Raw genomic sequence first — 23,710 nt, forward strand, 5'->3', positions numbered from 1 at the left:
CAGCAAAGCGGCAGGATTTGGAATCACACACCCACCCGGGGGATCTCCCCAAAATGTCCAATGGAATAAACCGAGGATCTCAATTCCAGACAGAAACGCGGGGTTGGGTAAGTCCCCGGAGGGAGCGTTCCTGAGAACGGAGGAACTGCGGGGTCAGTCTCCGATCTCTGACGTGAGGGATGTGGCGAGGACGTCGGAGAAAAAGCTTACGTAGTCGGCAGGATTCGAACCTGCGCGGGGAGACCCCAATGGATTTCTAGTCCATCGCCTTAACCACTCGGCCACGACTACACCGTCGGGAGTGGCAGCCTCGTCCTCCTCCTATCTTAGCACTCAGGTCTCGCAGACACTCCACTCTGTAAATTAGCCGGGGTCTCGGGGCCGGGAAAGCAGCGGCTGCCGGAAGCGCCCGGGAGTCTCGGCCCGCCCCGCGCTGCCTCTCTGGGCTCCTCCTCCCGCAGCCTGCCGGGTCTCCCACCGCCTCCAACAATTTGCTCCGGGGGAGACCTCCCTCGGCCCCAGCCCCAGGACCTTCCTTCCAGGCCTTGGAGTGTGCTAGCAATTTAGGTTTTGAGGAGCGATGGGTCTGATGTCTGTAATCAAAAGTCATATGGCTCCGCGCAGAAAGTTGTGGTTGTAAACAGCAGGTGCGCGCTAAAAAACACTAAAACAGACGGACAAAAGGCGTAACGGCTTGTGGCCCGTACGGGGATCGAACCCGCGACCTTGGCGTTATTAGCACCACGCTCTAACCAACTGAGCTAACCGGCCAGCTGCAAGACAAGATACCCTCAAATCTCTACAAATGTTATCAGTAAAGTATAGCTAGGCGAGACTACCTTCCCATACACAAAGCTGCAATCCAAGGGCTTCCCAAATGCAAACTGCAACTGATCCCTAAAGGCCAGGAAAGAATGTGTCTCTAAGAGCTGTGACTCGGCTGTACCTCTCCAGCTAGCGAGAAGCCCCGGGGAAAGAAACACACCACCAGTCAAACACATCATCACCCATAAATGCTCCTTCAACTCTTGATTTTGTGGGTTGGGTTCTGGAATTCCTGCTAGTCCGGGGGGGGGGGGGGTGTATTGATCCTGTAACTGCCTCAGGCCTGGCCCGGGAGAAGCCCACAGTGCTGATTTGGGCTCCCCAGCACATGTGCCCTGGCTTCCACCCAGGCCCCCACTAGAGCTTGGTGCTTCCCCCCTCTTCCACACCCCAGGGCAGTGGGCTGGACTTGCTGGGGCCCAGCCCTGCTGACACCACCTGGCTATGTTGTCTACCCTGCCCTCCATGCCCCAATTTCCTCCCTTTAAGGCCTAATTCTTGGTATCACTGCCCGACCAGAAGCCCCTCTCCAAACTGAATCTGGCACCAGCAACAAACAACAAAGTGATGGGCTGGATGCCGGGAGGTCAGGAGGCCTGGGACCCCGAGAGAGGCACAAGCGAGATACATCACCAGAGCTTTATTGCGGGCCAAGAGGCCTGCCACAAACACCCCCAAAGGCAGAACCCAGGTACTTAGGGCCCGTCCCGTTAGGGCCAATACCCTGACCCCAACTACAGAGGGACCATCAACAGCGCCGTCATCTGCCCATCTCAACAATTTCCAGGCAAGCTGGCAACAGAATGGGAAGGACATGTCACAGAAGGGTAGCAGTTTCTGAATTCCGGGACCTGGGGTCCTGGTGCCATCAGAGACCAGGTAAGGGCACAATGGCGGGGAGGAGATGGGCTCAGGGCCTCAAGGCTTCCAGCAGGGCCCCACTGCCGTCCAGGTCAGCAGGACAAAGAAAAGGCTCCCAGAGAGCTGGCGTGCTTGGGCTCCTGGATAGAAAGGCAGGACAGTCGAATCCTGGGATTCACACGAGTCAGTAGAGTCTGTTCCCCGCACTGGAACCGCTGTAGCTGAGGTGGCTCTGAGATGGGACGAGAGGAAAGAGATGGCCTGGGCATGCGGTTTGTTTCCCCGACCCACCATTCTCTTCCCCGACTCCAGACATCCTCCCATCGATCAATCGCACATCCACCTTCCTCCTGGGACCCCTCTAGTCACATACCCCCTCCCTCCCATACCTAACGGGATGACCAAGGAGGGTTTCCTTTCAAGCTCAAAAGAAAGCACAACAGGCCGGAGAACAGAGAAGCTGGTACACAGTGTCCGGAGGAAGAGGGTCAAGGGCTCATCCACCTTGGCGGAAGACTAGAAGAAGAAACTAAAGATTAATCAGAATTCTAATTTTTTTTTCTTCCTAACTCAGATTCTTAAACTCTCTACCAAACCGCTTAGGAATCTGGGTTTCACAGTCCCACCTCCCAGCCCTGTCTCACCTCAGGCTGGGCTCCAGGACCTGTAAATTGCAAGGCCACCTTCCCAGGCCCTCGGACAGACTCCAGGAGGGAGGTCCACTCACTGGGACACAGACCCAGTACTGTTGCCACATGATGATTTCTACAGGTCACCACGGCTTCGGCAGTCCCATCCTCCACCAGGAGCCTGGGGGAAGGAGGGGCCGCAGAGAAACAGAAACTTCCACGGCAGACCCAGGTGGCCAGATGGTTCCAACATGCCTCCCTCCCCACCACTTCCCAGTTTGACTCATTTGACTTTAACCCATTCACCCTCAAAGACTTACGAAGCCATTCCCACAAGCCAGGAACTATGCCAACAACAGGCCAGCAGACAGACCACATGACAGGGAAATAAATGGCGCAGCAGGTGCCCACCTTGTGCTCTCACCTGATGCTGGCCTGGCTTATAGATGTCTGTGTGGGGCAAGTGGAGCCCTGACGAGTACACCTTCCCTGGGATAGAGACAGTGGTTGGAAAAACGCTCTGGGTCCCCTCACACCCGTCTGGCCCCCTGCACACTGCTCAGCCTGGGCCCTCCCATACCTGGGGACAGAGACTGGTACAGTGAGCACACACCCACAGGAGCTGAAGGCTGAAGACGGAAACGATATGGCAAGAGGCACTGGCCTGGAAGGGGGGACGGCCACCCTGCAGGAGTTCAGCCAGGAAGATGTGGGGCAGGGGAGCACTAGAGAGAGAAAGAGAAAGGAATCAAGGATAGCCGACTGTCCTGAAAGCACGCGATGTCTGGCAGTACCAGGCAGGCACAGGGATGTGGATGGGTGTGGGGTCTGTGCTCTCCAGGAAGCCTCATGGCTTCGTTCTGAATCCCGACCTCTGACCATCCGTTATTCCTCAGGGGCCTAGAACATTACATCTTTCTGGGCAAAATAATGAACATCAGGCATTTTCACGCGGGGCAGAGAGAACACTTCCAACTCAACTTGTTCTCCTAGGAGTGGAGAACACCAGTTAAAATGGCAAAAATCCCAAAGCCGGGACCACATGTAGGATGTGGGTGTGAGGGGATGCCTGGGTGGCTCAGTTGGTTGGACGACTGCTTTCGGCTCAGGTCATGATCCCGGAGTCCCATGATCGAGTCCTGCATCGGGCTCCCACCTCCACGGGGAGTCTGCTTCTCCCTCTGACCTTCTCCTCGGTCATGCTCTCTCCCACTGCCTCTTTCTCAAATAAATAAATAAAATCTTTAAAAAAAAAAAAAAAAAAAAAAGGATGTGGGTGTGAGGATGTGAAGTGTGGGGAGGAGGGCTCGGGCCACTGACCTGATTGCGGTCTCGGGGGGGAAACTCAGGACCTGAAGGTAAGTAGTCGGTCGGAAACAACAGTAAATATTGTGGGATCTTCAAGTGCAGGAGGCAGAGTGAAGAGGAGGAAAAAGAAGTCAATTTGAGGCAGGAGCTGCGGCCAGATCACAAGCTTAGACCCCCATCGCCACCTCCTCCCCCTGCAGGCTGTGCCCTGGGCTAAGCAGAGGGAAGAATTAGGGCACGAGCGGCCTGGAGCATCTCGTGAGGGCAGAGAGCACACACGAAAGGCGACACGGCTGCGAAGTCCTTTCAAAGAGGAGGTGTGAAAGCACAGTGGCGGGGTGAGGAGGAGAGCAGCGGAGAGAGGAAGCCAGCCAGCGTCCCGATTCTGACCTGGAAATCTTCTTCTCCAGCTGGCCAAAGTAGGCTCGGGCTCCCGGCAGGAGTCCTAGCGGGGGAGGCAAGTGTGGCTCTTTGATATAGATGTCTAAGTGTGGGCGGCATGGGCAGTCAGCGTCCTCCACGGCCACGGTCAGCTTCACAGATGCTCTCGAGGTCCGAGTGCCCCCTGCAGAAGTCCAGGGCAAGGGTCAGGGGCATCTGCCAGGACCCCAGAGTCCCATCACTGAACTTCACACCTTCCCCCAAAGGAGGCATCATTACCAGGCTTTGCCCAGAAAGGGGCCGGAAATGGCTCACACAGGCTCCGTGACAAGATCTCAGCTGAGAAAGACACCAGGCAATCGGAGCTGTAGGGTCACAGAAGCACAGTGATAACAGGCGTCAGAAAGCAGAGACTGGAGAGGGATCTAAGGGCAAAAAAAGGAGCTAAAGCATCTGCCAGAAGTCATCTATAATGTCCTAAAAAAAAGCCTTGCCCTGCATTGTCACGCCCTAAAGGACAAGGGCATGTGCCTGGGGGTGCAATCAGTTTAAGTGCCTGACTCTTGACTTTTGGCTCAGGTCGTGATCTCAGATCCTGATCGACCTGCAGTGGGCTCCAGGCTCAGCGGGGAGTCTGTCCACACCCCGCAAACCTCCCCCACCCCCCGCGTCATGGGCACATGCACACTCTCTCTCTCAAATAAGTAAATAAATCTTTTTTTTTTTTTAATTTTTTTTTTTTAATTTTATTTATTTCTTTGACAGAGACAGATCACAAGTAGGCAGAGAGGCAGGCAGAGAGAGGAGGAAGCAGGCTCCCTGCTGAGCAGAGAGCCCGATGCGGGACTCGATCCCAGGACCCTGAGATCATGACCTGAGCCGAAAGCAGAGGCTTTAACCCACTGAGCCACCCAGGCGCCCTAAATAAATCTTAAGAAGGAAAAAAAAAGCAACAGGCCTTATAGGAAAAACAGAGCCGCAGCAGATCACTGAAAACCTATACCACACCATAAGCAGAGGCCTCACCCGGAGGCACAGGGGACATCACAGCTGCGGCCCACCACAGGTAGCTTTGTATGCTGGCGCTCATGCCCACACCTGCCCATCATGGGTCCTTGGAAACAATCCTTTCTACTAGAGACACGTTTTGTAAAAATCACACACACAGGGGCGCCAGGGCAGCTCAGTGGGTTAAGCCTCTGCCTTCAGCTCAGGTCATGATCCCAGAGTCCTGGGATGGAGCCCCGCATCGGGCTCTCTGCTCAGCAAGGAGCCTGCTTCTCCCTCTCTCTGCCTGCCTCTCTGCCTACTTGTGATCTCTCTCTCTCTCTCTCTGTCAAATAAATAAACAAAATCTTAAAAAAAAAAAAAGTAGTTAAAAATCACACGTGCAATCCAATAAGGTTTGTTTTGTTTTGTTTTGTTTTTTAAAAAAACATAGGGGAAATCTGTGGCGTCTGAGCCTGCACTGGCAGCCGCCCTGAAAAAAAAGAACAGCCGTGTCTGCAGCCAGGAGCCAGCTGCTGCTTGCACTAAAAGGGAAGGCCCTTCTCTATAGATTCCCGCTTTGTCTTTTTTTTTTTTTTCCTCTTTATATTTCCTTTCATTGCTATAGCTTTTCCTTCATTGTGAGAAACCCTGCTCATGATCTTTTCAGAACACTGAGCTGCTACGGGAAAACTCCGGCATGAAACACAGCTTCCTGGTCACAGGGACGTCACTCCTCTAGGAATGAATCCTGACAAAGACAGAGGCGCCGCGGTGGGGAGCGGACTGCTCACCAAGCCCCATGCCGGCGGGACAGCGCAGCCGCAGAAGCTGGAGAAGCCGGCGGACATTTACTTGCCACTGAGCAGGTCGTCCATCGAGGTCTTAGGCAGGGCCCTGCTGGTGTCCAGCACAGCGGGGACGTCCTGGTCGCTCTCGAGCTCCAGAGTCCACGCCTCCTGCACCGTGAGGCAGGATGCATAGCCGGCCAGCTCCAGGGGACGCTGTGGGATGCAGGATGGCCCGCCCTCCTCGAACAGCAGCGGGGTCTGCGGAGAACAGAAGACAACCCTTTGAGCATGTCCTGCTCCAGGGGCAGGCTCACAGAACACAAAGACCTGATTTTGTTTTCTTCCTGGAGGACGGTGAGGGAAGTGCTTTACATTCAAACGGGCCTTCCATCTGCTCTAAATCTACCCTTCTTCTAGGACACTTAGACAGTAGCCAGGCACTGGCACTCCCTCTCCAGACCCCACGCCACAAAAGCCTTCTGGGGCAGGGTGTGTGAAGGACTGAGTGGGGCACTCACAGGAGGGCCCGGAGCCACGAGTCGGTACACATGACCTGGGTGCAAGAACTCGAACCAGCGGACGGAGGAGCCCCGGAAGATTAAGAGAACCTGGGAGGGAGGGAGGAAAGAGGGAGGCAGGTGCTGGGGTCCCAGACAGGAGCTGGGGCACACGGCACCGGGCCTTAGATCCCTGCAGTCCCGGTTTACCTTCTGATCCTTGTTCTCCTCTCCTTTGGGCTCGGGTGGGCCCCACGCAGTCCCCTCCTTCCTCTGGGTGCCCCCAAGCCAGCTCCCCGATACGTGGAAACTGAGGATGGGCTTGGGCACCTCTGGGTTAGCTCCTGGGGGGACACAAAAGTTCCTCTTCACGAGGGCCTCCTTGTGGGACAGCAAGAACAGTCGGCTCTGCTCTACGTGGGGGCCATCCGGGAGGGTGGGCTCTGCCTGAGGTGGGAGGGAGGTGGCCGAGTGCAGCAAAGGTCTGGGCACAGGCAGGATCAAGGCATCGGCCAGGAAGAACTGGATATAAACTCTGTTGGGAGAGACAAGGAGTAGGTTTCTTAGTGATACACGCCCTGGGCCCGATGGGCCCCCACACTCCACCGCTGGCACCAGGCCCTGCCCTTCCCCTCAGAGACTCAGATGCGGCCACGACCCACGGGAGCCAACCTGGCCTGCTGCTTCTGGATGAAGCCTGTCATGTTCAGCTCCTTACAGGAAGGGAAATTGCTTCTGACATTCCTCTCTATGACCAGCTGGAACTTCTCTGTCCGCACCAAGCAGCCTAGAGAGAGAGAATTCTCTGTTTTGACAAGAGGGATGGGCAATGAAGGAGACCGCCCTGCAGGTCTCACTACCCGTCCCAGGCCTGAGCTGCTCCCCTAACACAACATGAAGGCCCAGACCTGAACCCCACCTCAGCAGGATGATATCTCTAAGGGAGAAACCATCCCAGCCATGCGTCCAATCCTGCCCCTGGCCTCCTAGGCTGAAAGGCTCAGTGACATTCCTCTATAGGAACACTCCTGTCCATAGGGCTCAGCAAGCTCAAACCAAGAAATGTTGTGCCGGTGTGCCCGCCCGCAGCTACAGTGGGAGAAATGAAGGTTGAGAGTTGGCGTTCTGGCTGGAGAAACCCTCGCTCCTTTTCTCTGCCCATACCGGGGTCCCAGACTTGTCCCCAAACTTGCAAATCAACACAGGCTACTTCAGCATTTCAAGAAAATCCTAGCGGGTGCCTCCTCCTCAAACCTCAAACCTCCTGTTCCGAAACCCTCCCCGTCCGCCCCCTTCTCTCCACATCCCAACTCCAAACCTATGAACCGGGAATCAGTGACAGGCTGAGAGTGCTTGGCCAGGATGAGGCAGGGGAGAGAACCGGTTTTGTCCCGAAGTTGCAGACAGCCTTTATGAGATGAAGCCGCCAGGACCCCAATTAAAATCTGCAGGGAGACGAAGGACAAGGTATGGCTACCATGCGCCAGATGCTGTGTTAAACATTAGCTAGAGAAGATACAGTCCCTGACCTGAAAGAACTTATGTTGGAGTGGGAAAGAGGGATATGAAAGGAAGAGCCATGCATTCGCACGTTTAGTGGCAGCGGAGAGAGCATACGAATTGAGCTTAGAACCAGGAGACCATACGGGACCTCACAGGGTACTGTAAGGACTCTGCGTTTTCTCTTACGTACTCTGGAAAGAACCAGAAAAGGATTTAAAGCAAAACAGCTCTGTGAGCCCAGACCTTCCCTGTCTGCTGCAGGAAGAACAGGTGGGGCGAGAAGAGACGGGGTCGTCTAGTTCGAGGCTGTGCAGCCACAGGGACCGGGAAGGATGACGGTAGCAGCAGTGAGGGCAGCCAAGAGAGGAGGCCTGTGGGCCGCCTGCACCCGACCTACCTGGGCTGGGTGGGAGGTGGCAGGCAGCAGAGTGAGCCAGGACCAGGATACTCGCTGATTGAGCTGGCAGCTGGTCAGATAAGAAGACTCCGGGAGGGGCAGGAGGGTCTTGGGGTCAAAGGCGGCCCAGGCCCTGCACCGGCCCTCGTCTTTCAGGGTGGCCAGAGTAGGGAAAGAACAGGGGGTCTGCAGCCGCATGTACTGTGGGGGACGGAAGAGAAATCAGAGCCTGTGGCTGTGGGTCGCGCAGGGCACGAGCTCTGCCGCCCCTGCTTCCCACACATGCTCGCACCTTCTGCAGCGGACAGTGATGCGGCTCCTCGAGGATCTCCTTGTGCGCGTTCCGACGCATGCTGCCCGGTGGAGATAGGACATCCAGGACAGGAGCCAGGAGCTGCAGTCCCGGACTGGGGTTCCCCGGAGTGGAGTGCTGCAGAAGCTGGTGGTGTCTCAGCATGTGCGGACACAGCCTGGGCCAGGAAGGGAAGCGTTCACGTGTCCCAAAGGGGGACGCCTCTGGCAGGATCCTGTTTCCCCGGCCCCTGGCCCTGCCAGCCCTCGCCTGCCCAGACCCCCGTTCTCCTCACTTGCTGGCCAGCTCCTCCAGCGCCTTGGTGGCCCACAGGTACAGGGGGAGGCCCAGCTGGCGTTCCCATACCAGCTGCTCGAACAGGGAGGTCCCCTGGGCCTGGTAGAAAGACTGAGTCTCGGGCTTCTGACAAGAGAAGCCCCGCAGGAGAATGGCGCCGTGGAGGCAGGGGGCGAGCACTGGCCTTCTGGTCCCTCCGCCCACCGACTGCAGGAGGTGAACATCCTGGAGCTGGAGAAAAGCGGAAAAGGTGGAAAAAGCAGGGGTGAAGCCCTCGGCTCAATGATCGCTGGCAGGGTTCCCTGCAGCCTCCCACTGCCCGGCACTCGGAGAAACAGCATTTCTCCCAACGGGGCATTTCCTTCCAGCCTCCCGGTGCCATCCGCACAATGCACTCCCCCGTGGGAAGCCTTCATCGCCCACAAGCTCCACTCGGCTGTCCTGTGGGCTGGGAGGCTCTTGGCAGGTGAGGCGCCACGACCCATCAAGCTGCCCAAGACCGTCCGGGCCCCACACCTGAGACTCGGCTCCAGCCTCTCCTCCTCCGGGTGGAAGCCCTTCCGGAAAGGAGGTACTCCGGGAGCCCCAGCCTCTCCTCCTTCCTGACCTGAGCCCCCGTCCAAATCGTTGCTGGCACTAAATATGCAACCCCCACCCTCCCGACACACACCTATTCTTTTCCCATTTTTGCTGCGGGAGATCCCACCCTGTTGAGGCTGGTGTGTACTGGGCCGCAAAGGTAGGAGAAGCTGCCAAGCGCCTTCGTGTCCCCAGCCCTGACACCTCACATACCTCCAGGGAGACCCCCGGCCGCACCACCTTCCTCAGGCTGTGGAATTGCTGGTAGGCGAGGCAGAGCGCCAGCTGCCCATCCACCTCATAGAGGCCGGCCGGCTGGCTCAGCACACCAGTGACCTTTCCCTGCGGAGAGGCCAAAGGTCCAGTTGGTCCCTCTTTCCTTCCTCTCTGGAGACCTGCACTTCCAGTTCCTCCTACCCTATCCACCCCCACCCCCAAACTCTCGGATCTCTCCTTTTTGCTCACCGAGTAGGATAAGAGCGTCGAGTGGCGGACAAGAGCTGGCTCCCCATCCCCGTCCTGGGAGCTGCTGGGCATGGGGGTTGGCGCAGGGTCAGCCTCCAAGAGGGGCCCATCCAGCTCTAGCTCCAGCTCTCGCACACATTCTGGTTTCAGCGGCAGCAGGTGGGAGGAGGGACTGGTGGTCCACACGCGGTAACAGTGTCCACGGATTCTGACTACTCGCAGCGCTGTCAGCACATAGGACCTACCAGGCCAAAGGGCTCGGTGCCACACCAGCTGGGCGGGGATCTGGCTCGTGCGGGGGCAGGCAACACGGCATATGAGATGCTGCCCGTGACACTGCCCCTCTGCCAGAGTCTCTCCCCATCGCGACCTGACCACAACGACCCGCTCCTCAGGAGTTCTGCCTGGCCTCTGCATGCGCTGTCTGACAAGTCATTCCTACCCTTCGGGATTGCCTCCCTCTCACATAAGATAACAAATACCCCCCAGTGCTTCTCTCTGGATGTAACCATCCCTACAACATCCTCCAAAATACAGAAACTTTCCACCCATGATGGCTGGCTTTCGCATTTCTCCATCCTACCGTGTAGCACGCAAATCACTCTCATCTATTAAACCGATACCTACGGGGTATGTAGAGTTGGGAAGGGGACAGACATGAAAGAAATACAACAGGCTGGTCCCTCTCTCCCAGCCTATCTCAGCCCACCGGGGAACACAGACGCCAACTCACGTAGCGGTGCGGAACCGCGTATGACCAAGTAAACAAAACCACACACACTGGGCAAGGTTTCGGGGACAGACAGGTCAGGATGGGTGGGAACGAGCAGGTAGACCCAGTGGAAGAACTGAGGCCCACACAGGGTCCTGAATGGCGTCTGTGGTTGGCCCAAGTTGGAGGCGGGGGGATGATTCCAGCAGAAGCAGCAACATGAAAGCGCTCAGAACTCAGATGAGCAAGGCAGTGAGAACACCGGCTGGGATGGAGAGGGGCCACAGGACAGAGACGGGAGAGCCAAGAGGAGGGGGAAATCCCAGCAATGAGCTGCTGAAGACTTGATTTTATAGGAAAACGAGAACTGTCAAAGTACGGAGAGAAAACCAGCCGCAGACAGCAGAGTGTAATACGGACTGCAGAACGTGCTTATTGAGCGATTTCAGCACAAGGGGAAGTAGGACGGTTCCCAGACCTACCCTGTGGGACGTGCTCCTCCCGCAGGCCCCACACAGCACGCTGCCACTCGCAGGGGCTTCAAAGCCCACTGACCCAGGACACTCGAGCCTCATAGATCTCCACTTCTACCCCAGAACCAGGTGAGTCCTTGGCTGCCACCCCTCGTCACCAGTGCTAAGACCTGCCTGACGGTTACTGCTTGTGCGGAGCCAGGGCTCATCGGGGGTCTGACTCCAGGGGCCAGCAAACGCACAGCTTCTGCTGGTCCCCCGCTGCCCTCTGCTCTCAGACACCATCTTGCCAGGACGGCAAGCATCAGAGCCCCTCCTCCTGTATTCAGATGCCCCTTCCCTTCCTCTGTCTGAACGCCAGGATCTGCACGTGGACGCCGAGCCCTGCCTGTCTGGCCCCCCTGCACCCCAGGGCCACTACAGCAGGTCGCCAGGGCTCTGTGTCCTCTACTCCTCTTTGAAGACAAGAGCCCTACCTGAGGAGGTCAGACCCATGTCACCCCACGCCAAGCCCTCTCCGGCGGGGCCCTGGTAACTGCTCAGCAGCCTCTCATCCCCTGCTGCCTGGCATGGCAGTTACCCTGAACCAGGGTCCGGTCCTTCATTTCCAAGAGATGATGATCTCAGCTCCTCCATCACAGAAGACATCCCCTGGGCTCATCTAGGGTGACAGTATGTCTCCAGTATGTCTGCAGCAGCCTACGAACATAGCAAGATCACTTCTCCCCTGAGCCAACTCCACCCTGAGCAGCATTTCACTGGGATCAAGGAGACATGGAAGGGTCTGATGCAAAGAAAATGCAGAAGCTCCTCTCTAGGCTGGGAGCAGAAATGAGACCAGAAACTGAGGTGGCTCCTAAGCATTTTCAGTTTTAGCGTTTCCAGTTCCTTTACCCACTCATCACTGTCACTCAAGCTTATGATGCAGACAGACACAAGAATTCTCCCAGAGCTAATAAATGTCAGAGATCCCTTTTTGATACGCATATGAGAGCCTTCTTCTCCCTTGTTTTGAATACTTCTGAAACGTTATTCAGATAATGATGAAAGTCATTAGACAACAGCGTAAAAATTAATGATTCTAAAATCGTACCAGTTGATGTAGGAAGAGTGAATATCAAAGTACCAAGTTTTTTAAAAAGTGCACACAGCCAAAAGAGAAAAAAAAGGGCTTGATGGTGCTGAACTGAATAATTTTCTCAGTCATCCTGCTAATGCAGAGGAAAAACAAGTGATTCCAACAGGTTTTGCTCATCACCGACAATACGCAAGTCGTCTACTCAGATGAAGGGCATGACAGGAAAATGCGTTCCCTCTTTCCTGCGTGGGGGAGTGACTCCCCCAGCAACAGCGCTGTCCCAGGCAGCAGGGATCCCGCCCCCGAGCTGGCCTCCTTTCCAATGTGGCCCTGCTCTGACATTCATCTCTCCTGCTAAGAGTCCTGACAGCTCCTCCACACCTCCACGACCCAGCACTGACCCCCGTTCTCACCTGCACAACAATGGACACGTGGCTGCCAGCCAGGGAGCCGTCCCCAAGAGACAGGACAAAGTGAGCTTTCTTCTGACTCCTCACCAGAGCGCTCCATCGAACCAGCTTCCCAGCCAGGTTCGGCTGCACGCCTCTCAGCTTGCCCCTACAGAGGGAAGAAACACAAGAGGGAAAAGGCATTTTTATTTCCTTTTCCCCCACAAATGCTTTCCTTTCTGCTGTAAATAAGCCAGCGGTAATTTAAAATATCCCTAGCCCAAAGCTGTTATCCCAAAGACGTCCTTCACACTCTTCCTGACCTCAGATAAGGCAAACTTCCTTTGAAGACTTGCACTCAACACTTGAAGAGGCCCCACCATTCCCTTGACTCTGGTGGGAACACCCCATCCTCCCCACTACTCTCTGGACCTTTCCCTCCCACCTGCCAGTTTTACCGCGCTCCGTCCTCCCTGAGACGGGGGAGGATTACCTGTGTCTGAGCAAGCGGGAAGCAGTCTCTGGGTAGAGAACAGGGAGAGGGGTGGGGGGCCCAGGACTGGTGGTCGAGGGGCACACTGGCACCGGGGCACTCAAGAGCTCCAAGTGTCCTTCCCCGGATGCATTCCACCTGGCAGGAGGGAGGTAACTCCAATTGGGGAACAGGAAGAGACGGCCCAACCAAGACAGGTCCAGATCTATGAGCTAGAAAAGACCAAGAACAAGGGTTACCCCTGGCCCTAGCATCCCACCCACTCTCCTCCACCTTTCTTCCCTTAGAGACCGAACTGCCTCACTCCCTAGAGACCCTCCTTGTGAGGCTCGGAGACATCTGACCTCTGCCCTTCTACTCACCTCGCAGGTCAGGATACCAGTGTTATCTTTCACATAGACATCTCCTTTCCTGTACTCTTGTTCCAAGTCCCCCGAGAGGTCTGTGAGTGTCCCTAAGAGTAACAGCCGCTCCCGGGGCAGAGGAGTTCCATTTGGTCCAGCCCCTTGGGCCCAAGCCTGGTACGTACTACTGCTCCAGGACAGGTGGCTGCAGCACGGGAGGTTCTGGTGGGTCTTGAGGTCCTGTACTGAGACAAAGCTGCAGAGGGAAGGGAGCAGAGGTGCTACAAAGCTGCATCCAAGCCTAGGACACTACCCCCAACCCCAACGAGTTCCCCCAAAGCCCAAGGAAAGATCAATGGAAATCACAGACTAAGAGGGGAGTTGGACTGATGGGCAAGAACTTTGGGGCTAAGAGCCTAATCTGGGTCCAAGAACTGGGAGTACCTATGGAAGGGAGGAAGAAAATGCTGAGGAGACTCTGAACAAGATGGTGCCACAGAGAGGACCCAGAGAAACCAAAGCGTGTAGCAGGAGGCTGGGGGAATGAGCGTGGGGAGAACACTTGACCATACTCAGCATCCCTGATAGCATCTCGGCTCTCAGCTCCACAGAGAATCCCGATGGGCCGCTAGAGCATGTGCCAACGGCTTGACCTCAGTGGCCCCAGCCAGGCTTTCTTCCTAGTCTGGGATATCACAGAACTCAAGACCAGGGGGCGGGGGGGTGGGAAGCAGCCTGAGGTGGGAGTCCGAATCAAGAGCACCCAAATCTCCAAAGATGCTTGAGATCAGCCATTCCCCAGGGAAGCCTCCCAGCAGGGCTCTCCCTGCCAGTGGCGAGGTGCGACACGGAGAATGTGGTAACTGCGAATTTTCCAAAGCTGCAATAGATTCACATCTACAATTCTTTTACTCCGCACACACTTGCCTTCTCATGTCTTCAGAGCAGAAGGGTAAGGATAAAGGTACGAACTGTCACAACTTACCCTGCTCACTATGCCCGTGAACATCGCCCCCGTGAGAGCACTAACAGCTGGGAGCGCCGTCCCGGGTGGCCCACTCCCCGTCCACATCTGCTTCATGCTTTCCCCAGGGGCTTTGGATGATATAAAAGGCAAAGACGGAGACTAGCATGTGTTGAGTCCCGGCTACGCACACCTTATACTTGGTCTGTTCACGCTCAGTAACGCACTGAAGCTTCACCCAAAACCCCTGTGAACATCACCAATGAGGAAACGTCCAGAGGTCAGGTACATGGTGGTGTGGGTGGCAAAGCCGGGGGGGGGGGGGTCTCACTCAAAAGTCCATGTTCTTTCCCTGTGTTTCTCTACTTCTCTAAAGGCCCAGGACAAAGCCGCTGGAAAGAGCGCTTTCTTTCTCCTAGGCACCTTCAGGACAGAAAATAAGGACATGGGTCACTTGTCCCAGATTCTTCAGGGGTCTAGGTCAGGAAACTGAAGCTGAGAACTTGGAATCCTTGCATTTGTCACTGATCTCCAACTTTCAACATGCAGCACACTACCCGGCACACAGCAGGCACTCCACGAGGAAGGGAAACACGGATGAATAAAATCTTTGGACCCATCAAATAACTCCTATTCTAGCCTCGCCCACCCTACATTAAGAACTACTCACTTCAACACATCGTGCCATCTAGTTTACATTTATCTTGAAGAACGAGAAGCTTATTTAAAAAGATTCCTTTCAGGAACCTTTTCTAACAGTTTCTGACTTACCATTTTCCCACCGTTCTAGTAATGCCAAAATCTTGAGAGATCTGGACCTTTCTTTCTGGGATTAGACTGTGATCACAGAGGCCACTAAGCACATACTCAGGCACCCATGGGAGACAAACCCCGCTGCATGAGGCTTCACGGCAATCACAACCTTCTCGACTACAACTAATCCATAGGTAGCTCTCTGTCCCATGTGGCAGGACGGTTTTTTAACAAGATTTCACTGTGTCTACATAAACAACATATTTAATCCTGATAGGGATGTGGACAACCACTGAGGGAAACGGAGGAAAACCTGCAGCCAGTGAAGTACAATGAGAAAAGCTACACAGGACAAAAAGACAAAGGCCCCCAGGTAAGTGTGTATGGAGAAATTACTTTGGGATTGAAATATCATTTACTATCCATCAAATAAACACAAAACCCACTTTTGTAACAAGATAAATAGCAGATCTGGGAATGATTCAGGACACAGATGCATAACGGCCCCGCGTGTCCTCTGGCACGTCTGCAGTTACAATGGCACATGCAGACCCAATGAGCCCGCACCTCACTTCAGGACACCGGGTGCTGCCGGAGAAGGGGAGGGAACCACCAACCACATCAGGACAGACCACAGAGGAGACACCACTAAATCTGAAATGTTTTACTTCTAGTAAAAATGAATTGAGGCAAATACAGCAAATGGTAAGGTTTTTACAAGCTGAGCACTGAGTCTGGACTGCGCACGGGGTCAGCGCATGCACTGCTCAATTTAGAGGGCTTTCACGTTCGCAGTGAAGGCAGCAGTGAGTTGGCTGAGTCTGGTGCAGCAGCACTTTGAGTCACCATTGTTGTATAACAGCGTCCACGGATGAGCAAAGTACCCAGAATTCTGAAAATGACGTTTTGGATAGTACAGAGTACAATGAAGCTCTCTTTTCAGCAAAGATCCTTTGCCTCTACTGACGGAGAAGGACTGCGGGGCCGAGTGAATGCTGCACAGCCACACGCAGTTTAAGTCCGGGGAAAAGCATCCCAAGCTCACGTAGGGTTGGGAAATGCCTAATTCAACAAAGCTAAATAAAATTGTGCCTTTTTACTTTTCAGAGGATCAATGGTGACACACAGACTCCCAGAATGCCAAGCGGCAGGTGGAATGAACGAACTAGAGCTCCCGACAGTAGGGAAGTCTCTACTTCCACAAAGTCAGGAGGTGAGCCAGACTCTACAGGACTCGGCTCAGGGGTGGGCGCACGTACAATAAAAATACAAAGAAAAGGGGCTAATCCATTTCAATCTCGAGGAAACTACTCCATGACTCAGCAAGGGCACTGCTAGGTAGGTGTTTACCATAAGGGTGCAAAAATAGAGATTCAAAGGGGCACCTGCACCCCAATGTTTACAGCAGTATTATCAACATCAGCCAAACTGCAGAGAGAGAACAGATGCCCACTGACACATGAATGGATAAAGAAGAGGTGGTATATATATATGTGGTGTGTGTGTGTGTGTGTATGTGGAGGTGGTCATACATACACACACACACAGACACACACACAGGAATACTACTCATCCGTCAAGAAGAATCAAATCTTGCCATTTGCAATGACGTGGATAAAGCTATAGTGTATTAGGCTAAGTGAAATAAGTCAGAGGAAGACAAGTACCATATGATCTCACTCATATGTGGAATTTAAGAAAGGAAATAGATGAATGTAATGGAAGGAAGAAAACAGAGAGAGCCAAATAAACCATAAGAGACTCTTAGCAATAGAGAACAGGGGCGCCTGGGTGGCTCAGTGGGTTAAGCCTCTGGTTTTGGCTCAGGTCATAATCATTCCCGCATCGGGCTCTCTGCTCAGCAGGGAGCCTGCTTCCCCCTCTTTCTCTGCCTGCCTCTCTGACTACTTGTGATCTCTGTCAAATAAATTTAAAAAAACTTAAAAAAAAAAAAAATAGAGAACAAACTGAGGTGGGATGGAGGGGGAAGAGTGGGGGATGGGCTAGACGGGTGATGGGGATTAAGGAAGACACTTGCTATGATGAGCACTGGGTGTTGTATGAAAGTGATGAATCACTGAATTCTGCTCCTGAAACCAACATTGCACAGTGAGTTAACTAACTACAATGTAAATAAATAAATGGAAAGGAAAAATAAATAACTAAATAAAGTTAAAATGTTAAGCCAAGGCGCGCCTGGGTGGCTCAGTGGGTTAAGCCTCTGCCTTCAGCTCAGGTCATGATCTCAGGGTCCTGGGATCGAGTCCTGCATTGGGCTCTCTGCTCCACAGGGAGCCTGCTTCTCTGCCTACTTGTGATCTCTGTCTGTCAAATAAATAAATAAAATCTCTAAGAAAAAAAAAAAAGTTAAGCCAAAACACTAGGTTTTAACTAACTAGAATTAAAATAACAACTTAAGGGTGCTTGGGTGGCTCAGTCGGTTAAGCAATGACTTTTTTTTTTTTTTAAGATTTTGTTTATTTATTTGTCGGAGAGAGAGAGAGAGAGAGAAAACGCACACAAGTGGGGGAGCAGCAGGCAGAGGTTCGAGAACCAGGCTCCCTGCGGCAGGACTGGATTCCAGGACCCTGGGCCAAAGGCAGACGCTTAACTGACTGAGTCACCCAGGTGTCTGAAGCATAGACTCTTGATTTTGGCTCAGGTCATGATCTCAGAGATCAAGCCCCAAAGCTCCTGCAAGGCACAGAGACTGCTCAGGTTCTCTCCCCGTCTCCCTCTGCCCCTCTGCCCTCTCTCCCCCTCCCTAAGAAAAGATAATAATAATAAATAAAAATTAAAATTAAAAAAAAAAATACACCCCACATCGGAAACAGTGGTTACTTCTATGAGGTCAACAGGTTCCTTTTCACAGGCATTTTGGAGCCTTGATATGTTAATGAGCCTGTGACTTTCCTAGAAAAGCTTGTAATATCATATCCAATGTGTCTCAAACTTATTTGGCCATACAATCCTTTTCTTACAGTACTTTATCAACACTGCCTTCCTCCAAAAAAAAAAAATTGCCTTCCTCCCCTTAGAACCTGGCCCCTTGTGCTTCTCGTTTTCTCCTGGTTAACTCTAGGTCCTTCTTTAGTCCCAAAGTTAACCCCCTCCCGAACCCCTCATCGCCATACCTGTAGCTGAGGGGCAGGGGAAAGCCCTGGTTCTTTCCCTGGGACAACCAGGTGGTCTTCACACAGTCAATTACCAACTGAGTCAACTGCGCATCGGGCTCACTGCCAGCCGGACACAGGGTCTCCTGGATGAAGGTCCGGGCAGCCTCCAGCCAGCCTTGCTCCTGAGGAAAGGGAATCCAGTTAAAACATCTTCCTAACCACCCTGCCCGCCAGTGAAATTCCGGGAATAAAGTAATAGAAAAAGAAATCCGGAGGACAGATAAATAAACAGTACTGGAGTTTAAAACATGGAAGAAACCTTAGAAGACTTAGCCCAGTCATTCTTTAGACCACTGTGGTCTTCCCTCTTTCTGTCATAAGTACCCCGTGAGGGGCGCCTGGGTGGCTCAGTCATTGAGCAGCTGCTTTTGGCTCAGGTCATGATCCCAGGGTCCTTGGATTGAGCCCTATGTCGGCCTCCCTGCTCCGCGGGGAGCCTGCTTCTCCCTCTCCCCCTGCTTGTATTCCCTCTCTCACTGTCTCTGTCAAATCGATAAATAAAATCTTAAAAAAAACAAAAACAAAAAACAGTAAGTAACCCGTGATAACAAAGTACACCGCGGGAGCAGTGCGGGTGCTCCTACACCTTCCTCTAGCAGACCCGTACCAGTACTCAACATGCCCAACTGGAATACACATACTGCCCCGCAATTCCCTCTCTGTCCTGGGCGCTAAGCTGCTCCTTTCCTGGAGCTCCCACAGCACCCTGCACGCACTTCCATAGACAGCCAACGACCATCACATCCAGCACTGTCCTGTCCCATCTTACGTGGGGTGCGCTTCTAGAGCACCCCACGTAAGTTGAAACATCCTTTAAGTTGCTCGTACATATGACACAATACTACACAGCAATGTGTACACGTAAGCATAAATATGCCGAATTATACACAGTATGTGAAATGACACAGGTAGAGAACAGTCTCTAATCATTCCTTTCCATAGTCCTGTACACACATCTGAGTTCCCATGAGCTAAATCAACGTAAGATGCAATCCCACTGATGTGTTTTGTTCTGTCTTTAGCTGAGACGCAGACTTCCTAAGGAGGACATGAGCCACACTTATATACTGGTCACACATTCTGGACACATAGGCGCCTCGCGACACAGCTAGCTCTAGAGAAGGCGACCAGTTTGGCCTACTTCCAACGCTAGACTGATTTATTTTAAAATTCTGACAGGGGCACTGGGGTGGCTCAGTTGGTTAAGCGGCGGACTCTTGATTTTGGCTCAGGTCCTGATCTCAAGGTTCTGAGATTGAGTCCCCCCAGCCCCAAATAGGCTTCAGACTCTCCTTCCCTCCCCCCACCCCACCTCCGTGATGACAGGTATGCTCTCTCCCTCTCTCTCAAATAAATACATCTTTAAAAGAGATAACAAAATTCTGACACCTTTCAATAGTACTGAGGGGTAAGTCCTTCATCCTTCGTGATCCCCAGTGATAACGCTAAACCATTACAGCTCACTCCCTGTCCCCCCAATGCCCTTCTATTAGCCTTCTGCTCAGTCCTCCACATTTGCTCAATCTTTAGCATCTTTTTCTTTTTTTTAAAGATTTTATTTATTTGGGGCAACTGGGTGGCTCAGTGGGTTAAGCCGTGCCTTCGGCTCAGGTCATGATCTCAAGTCCCGCATCGGGCTCTCTGCTCGGCAGGGAGCCTGCTTCCCTCTCTCTCTCTGCCTGCCTCTCTGTCTACTTGTGATCTCTCTCTGTCAAATAAATAAATAAAATCTTTTTCAAAAATCTTAAAAAAAAAAAGATTTTATTTATTTATTTGACAGAGAGAGAGACACCACAAGTAGGCAGAGAGGCAGGCAGAGAGAGGGGGAAGCAGACTCCTCACTGAGCAGAGAGCCCGATGCAGGGGCTCGATCCAGGACTCTGAGATCATGACCTGAGCCCAGGACAGAGGCTTAAACCACTGAGCCACACAGGCGCCCCTCCATCTTTAGCATCTTAACAGACTTGTCTTCAGGTTCTCTGTACCTCAGTGTCCTTGTGAATAGCTCTATCACTAAACTTCACCCTCACTCCACCTAGCCAAATGGTCACCCACGGTCACAGTTATCAAAACTGGACTAGGTCAGAGCACCTGGCTGGGTCAGTCCATACAGCACATGACTCTTGGTCTCATGGTTGTGAGTTTAAGACTCATGTTGGGTGTGGAGACTGCTTAAAGAGAAAATCTTCCCCCCCAAAATTGGACCACGTCATCATTCAGCACTGCCTCAGTGACATAATGAGAGCCTCACCCAGACTCTGATTTTCTGTCTTCTCTCTAGCTCCTGAGGGCCTATCTACCCCTTGGCACATGGCATACTACTGTTTTACAGTGTGGTACCACTGCCTCAGAATTCATGGATCTCATCTACTGTGTCAGAATCCTGGCAGGAGTGGGGGACCCAGGAGTCTGTATTTTAAAGATTTATTTATTTAGACAGAGAGCATGCGTGCAAGCAGGGGAAGGGGCAGAGGAACAGGGGAGAATCTCAAGCAGACTCCCAGCTGAGCACAGAGCCCAACTCGGGGTTCGATCCCAGGACCCTGAGATCATGACCCGAACTGAAACCAAGAGTGTGATGTTTTTTTTTTTTTTTTTAAGATTTTATTTATTTATTTGACAGACAGAGGTCAAAGTAGGCAAGAGAGGCAGGCAGGGAGAGAGAGGAGGAAGCAGGCTCTCCGCAGAGTAGAGAGCCTGATGTGGGGCTCGATCCCATGATCCTGGGATCATGACCTGAGCCGAAAGCAGAGGCTTTAACCCACTAAGCCACCCAGGTGCCCCAAGAGTGCGATGTTTAACTGAGTGGGCCACCCAGGAGCTCCAGGGGTATTTTATTTAATTTTTTAAAAAAGATTTTCCATTTATTTATTTGAGAGAGAGAGCACAAGCGGGGGAGGGGGAGCGAGAGAACGAGAAGCAGGTTCCCCACTGAACAGGGAGCCAGATGTGGGGCTTGATCCCAGGACCCCAAGATCATGACTCAAGCCAAAGGCAGATACTTAACCCACTCAGCCACCCAGACGCCCCAGGAGTCTGTATTTTATATAAGCTTCCCAGATCACACTGATAAAAACTGAAGTCTGAGAACACTATACACTTTCCCTTCGGTGATGTCTGCCACGGGATATCCCTACTGGCCATCCACAGGAGCTCCTTTGGTTGAGATCGATCTCTCTCTCTCTCTCTCTCTCTCGTTATATCCATCTGCCTACCAGATTCTCCGCCTGGCCAACCTACAGGCACCACACATCCCAACACTGACCTTTAAAAACAAAACAAAAACAAAGCAAACCCGCTCCTTCCGACGCTTACTAATCAGCAAATAGCATCCTCAACCCAGTAATTCTACCCTGAAGCTCGAAGTCCTCCTTTAATGCCTTCCTTTCCATATCTAAGTCCTTTAGATTCTACCTTCTTAATATAATTTTTTAACCGTCTTCACTTCTGGAACCTCAGCACTGCTGCCGTGGTCGAGGTCCCCATCCCCTCTCACTGCTTTCCAACCACAGCCTTCTAACCGGTACTTTCTACACTGCTGCCCCAAGGAAACGAAATCTCAAATCTCATCCCATCGCTGTTCTGCTTAAAAGCCCTCAGGAACTCCCCGCTATGCTCAGGTTCCAGTCGCTGTGGAGCGAGATGCACGAAGACCGTCAGCCGCCACCCTTCCATCCCCACCCCGCAACCGAACTTGGATTTTGCAGACACCTGTTCTCTCTCCTGCCTTTGAACGTGTTTTCCCTCCGCCTAGAAACCTCTTTCAGCGCTTTTCTGCCTGGCTAAGCCGCACACGCACTTTGGGTCTCAGACGCTGTCCTTGTTTACCGTTATCCCCGTCCCTCCAGCTGCGTCAGGGGCCCCACGGTTCGCCATTAGCCCGCCCGCAGCTTCCCACCCGCTGGAAGCCCGGAGAGGGGGCGGAGACGCGTCTAAGCCTCGCAGCGGGCGCCGCAGACACCAACAAATGCGTTCGCCAGACTCGCGACGGTGGAAGGACGAACAGCCTCGCGGGCCACCCCCTCGCCCAGGCGCGGCCAGCGAAGGCAGTGAGGCCGAGAAGCAAGGGGGAGGGAACGGGACCACAATGAAAAACGGGGACGAGGGTTGGACAAGCGCACTCACGGAGTCAGGAGCCGGAGCCGGGTCAGCCTCCATGATGCGCCCGAGGCGACGCCCTGAGAGAGCCCGCGAACGGCCGCGACGCCGGGGCTCACGGGAAGGCCGCTCGTGACGTCATCGGTGGGCGCGGCCGCGCCTCCGGCTCCTCCCACCGGCGTCTTCGGGCCCCCGGTGCGCTGCGGTGTGCGGAGCGGTGTGCGCAGCTACCGCGGCAGCCCCCTACTCCCGCACCTCCGCTTCCTTCCGAGATGACTTCCTGTCTGGCATCCCTGGCACGGGGAGGAGCCGGGGACGCTCGGGAGCCTGAACACAGCCGGCCTGTGTTCACGGTCGCTCCTGAGCATCTTCCCATCTCCCCGATCTTGCCAAGCAGAGAGATGTGACTCCTTCATGCGACCCGAGCACGTCATTCCTGCTTGCGTTCTGGCCTTGACTCCTTGCTGGGATCATCTATTTCCCCACCAGACCCTGAGTACCAAGAAGCGCTCCCCTGTTTATTCTATTTATCTTTGTAGGATGGGACCTAGAACAGAGCGTGTTGCTAAATGTAGATCAGCTAATGACAGCCTCTTGCTCTTTCTAATTCAGTCGACCAGCCAATCGTTCCATGCTTTAGTAGGCAGCGACTCTGTGCCAGGCACTGTTCCAGGCTCTGGAGATACAGCAGTGAACACAGATTAAAAAAAAAAAAAAAATCCCTGTCCTCATGGAGCTTACATCATAGAATACGGAGACTGACAGTTAAAAAGAAGAAGAAGAAGAAGAAGGGGCTTCTAGGTGGCTCAGTGGGTTAAAGTATCTGCCTTCAGCTCAGGTCATGATCCCCAGGTCCTGGGATCCAGCCCAGCAGAGAGCCTGCTTCTCTCTCTCTGCCTCTCTGCCTACTTGTGATCGCTGTCAAATAGATAAAATCTATTTAAAAATAAATAAAATTTTTAAAAAGGAAGTGTAGACATTACTAATAAGTACTATTGGAAATGACTAGTAAGTACTATTGGAAAAGAAATAGGGAATGCAGCGGGTAGTGTGTGCCTTTGTATGCAGAAGACCTTACTGTAAAGGTGATGTTAAAGAATTGGAAGAGATGAAGGATTCAGATAATGGAGATCAAAGAGAAAGGATGGGGGGGGGACCACAAGCACTAAGGCGCTATGGTGAAAAGAAATGCAAGGAAGTCAGTGTGGGGGTGCCTGGGTGGCTCAGTGGGTTAAGCCGCTGCCTTCGGCTCAGGTCATGATCTCAGGGTCCTGGGATCGAGTCCCGCATGGGGCTCTCTGCTCAGCGGGGAGCCTGCTTCCTCCTCTCTCTCTCTCTCTGCCTGCCTCTCTGCCTACTTGTGATCTCTCTCTGTCAAATATATAAATAAAATCTTAAAAAAAAAAAAAAAAGGAAGT

The 23,710-nt window shown here is 53.2% G+C and overlaps 1 protein-coding gene and 2 non-coding genes across 5 annotated transcripts; all 3 read right to left on the reverse strand.

Annotated features, from left to right (window-relative positions):
- Positions 1-209: 209 nt before the first annotated feature.
- Positions 210-291, reverse strand: TRNAS-AGA. The gene has a single exon. It is a non-coding gene; the product is annotated as a tRNA-Ser (tRNA).
- Positions 292-697: 406 nt separating this feature from the next.
- Positions 698-771, reverse strand: TRNAI-AAU. Its single transcript has one exon. It is a non-coding gene; the product is annotated as a tRNA-Ile (tRNA).
- Positions 772-1,450: 679 nt separating this feature from the next.
- On the reverse strand, positions 1,451-22,432 carry CTC1 (CST telomere replication complex component 1). 3 transcript variants are annotated; one of them, XM_004760216.3, is made up of 23 exons: positions 22,320-22,432; positions 18,153-18,316; positions 13,320-13,557; positions 12,958-13,169; positions 12,489-12,633; positions 9,813-10,097; positions 9,561-9,689; positions 8,767-8,999; positions 8,472-8,649; positions 8,180-8,380; positions 7,598-7,724; positions 6,952-7,066; positions 6,490-6,814; positions 6,301-6,390; positions 5,847-6,040; positions 4,284-4,369; positions 4,014-4,188; positions 3,636-3,713; positions 2,896-3,040; positions 2,740-2,804; positions 2,331-2,496; positions 2,076-2,202; positions 1,451-1,918 (listed from the first exon to the last, which is right to left on the reverse strand). In XM_004760216.3, exons 1-23 carry the CDS (start codon positions 22,350-22,352, stop codon positions 1,779-1,781), a joined length of 3,651 nt encoding a protein of 1,216 aa, XP_004760273.1. In that variant the 5' UTR covers positions 22,353-22,432; the 3' UTR covers positions 1,451-1,778. The 3 variants fall into 3 exon arrangements, with proteins under 3 accessions (XP_004760273.1, XP_012915807.1, XP_004760274.1); XM_013060353.2 differs by lacking the exon at positions 3,636-3,713; XM_004760217.3 differs by lacking the exons at positions 1,451-1,918; positions 2,076-2,202 and having other exon boundaries at positions 2,365-2,496; positions 2,727-2,804.
- Between the last annotated feature and the right edge of the window lie 1,278 nt (positions 22,433-23,710).

Source organism: Mustela putorius, unplaced genomic scaffold, assembly GCF_011764305.1.
Source record: "Mustela putorius furo isolate JIRA1106 unplaced genomic scaffold, ASM1176430v1.1 tig00000695_pilon_pilon_pilon, whole genome shotgun sequence".
NCBI classification, from domain to species: domain Eukaryota; kingdom Metazoa; phylum Chordata; class Mammalia; order Carnivora; family Mustelidae; genus Mustela; species Mustela putorius.

What these genes read in the sequence shown, in the direction of transcription:
- CTC1 (XM_004760216.3), bottom strand. Translation starts at nt 22,352, where the DNA reads ATGGAGGCTGACCCGGCTCCGGCTCCTGACTCC. An exon ending in AGGAGAACAAGGATCAGAAG is followed by an intron (nt 6,391 to 6,489) that starts GTAAACCGGGAC and finishes CCTCCCTCCCAG; the next exon opens with GTTCTCTTAATCTTCCGGGG. An exon ending in GACGACCTGCTCAGTGGCAA is followed by an intron (nt 4,370 to 5,846) that starts GTAAATGTCCGC and finishes GTGACCCTACAG; the next exon opens with CTCCGATTGCCTGGTGTCTT.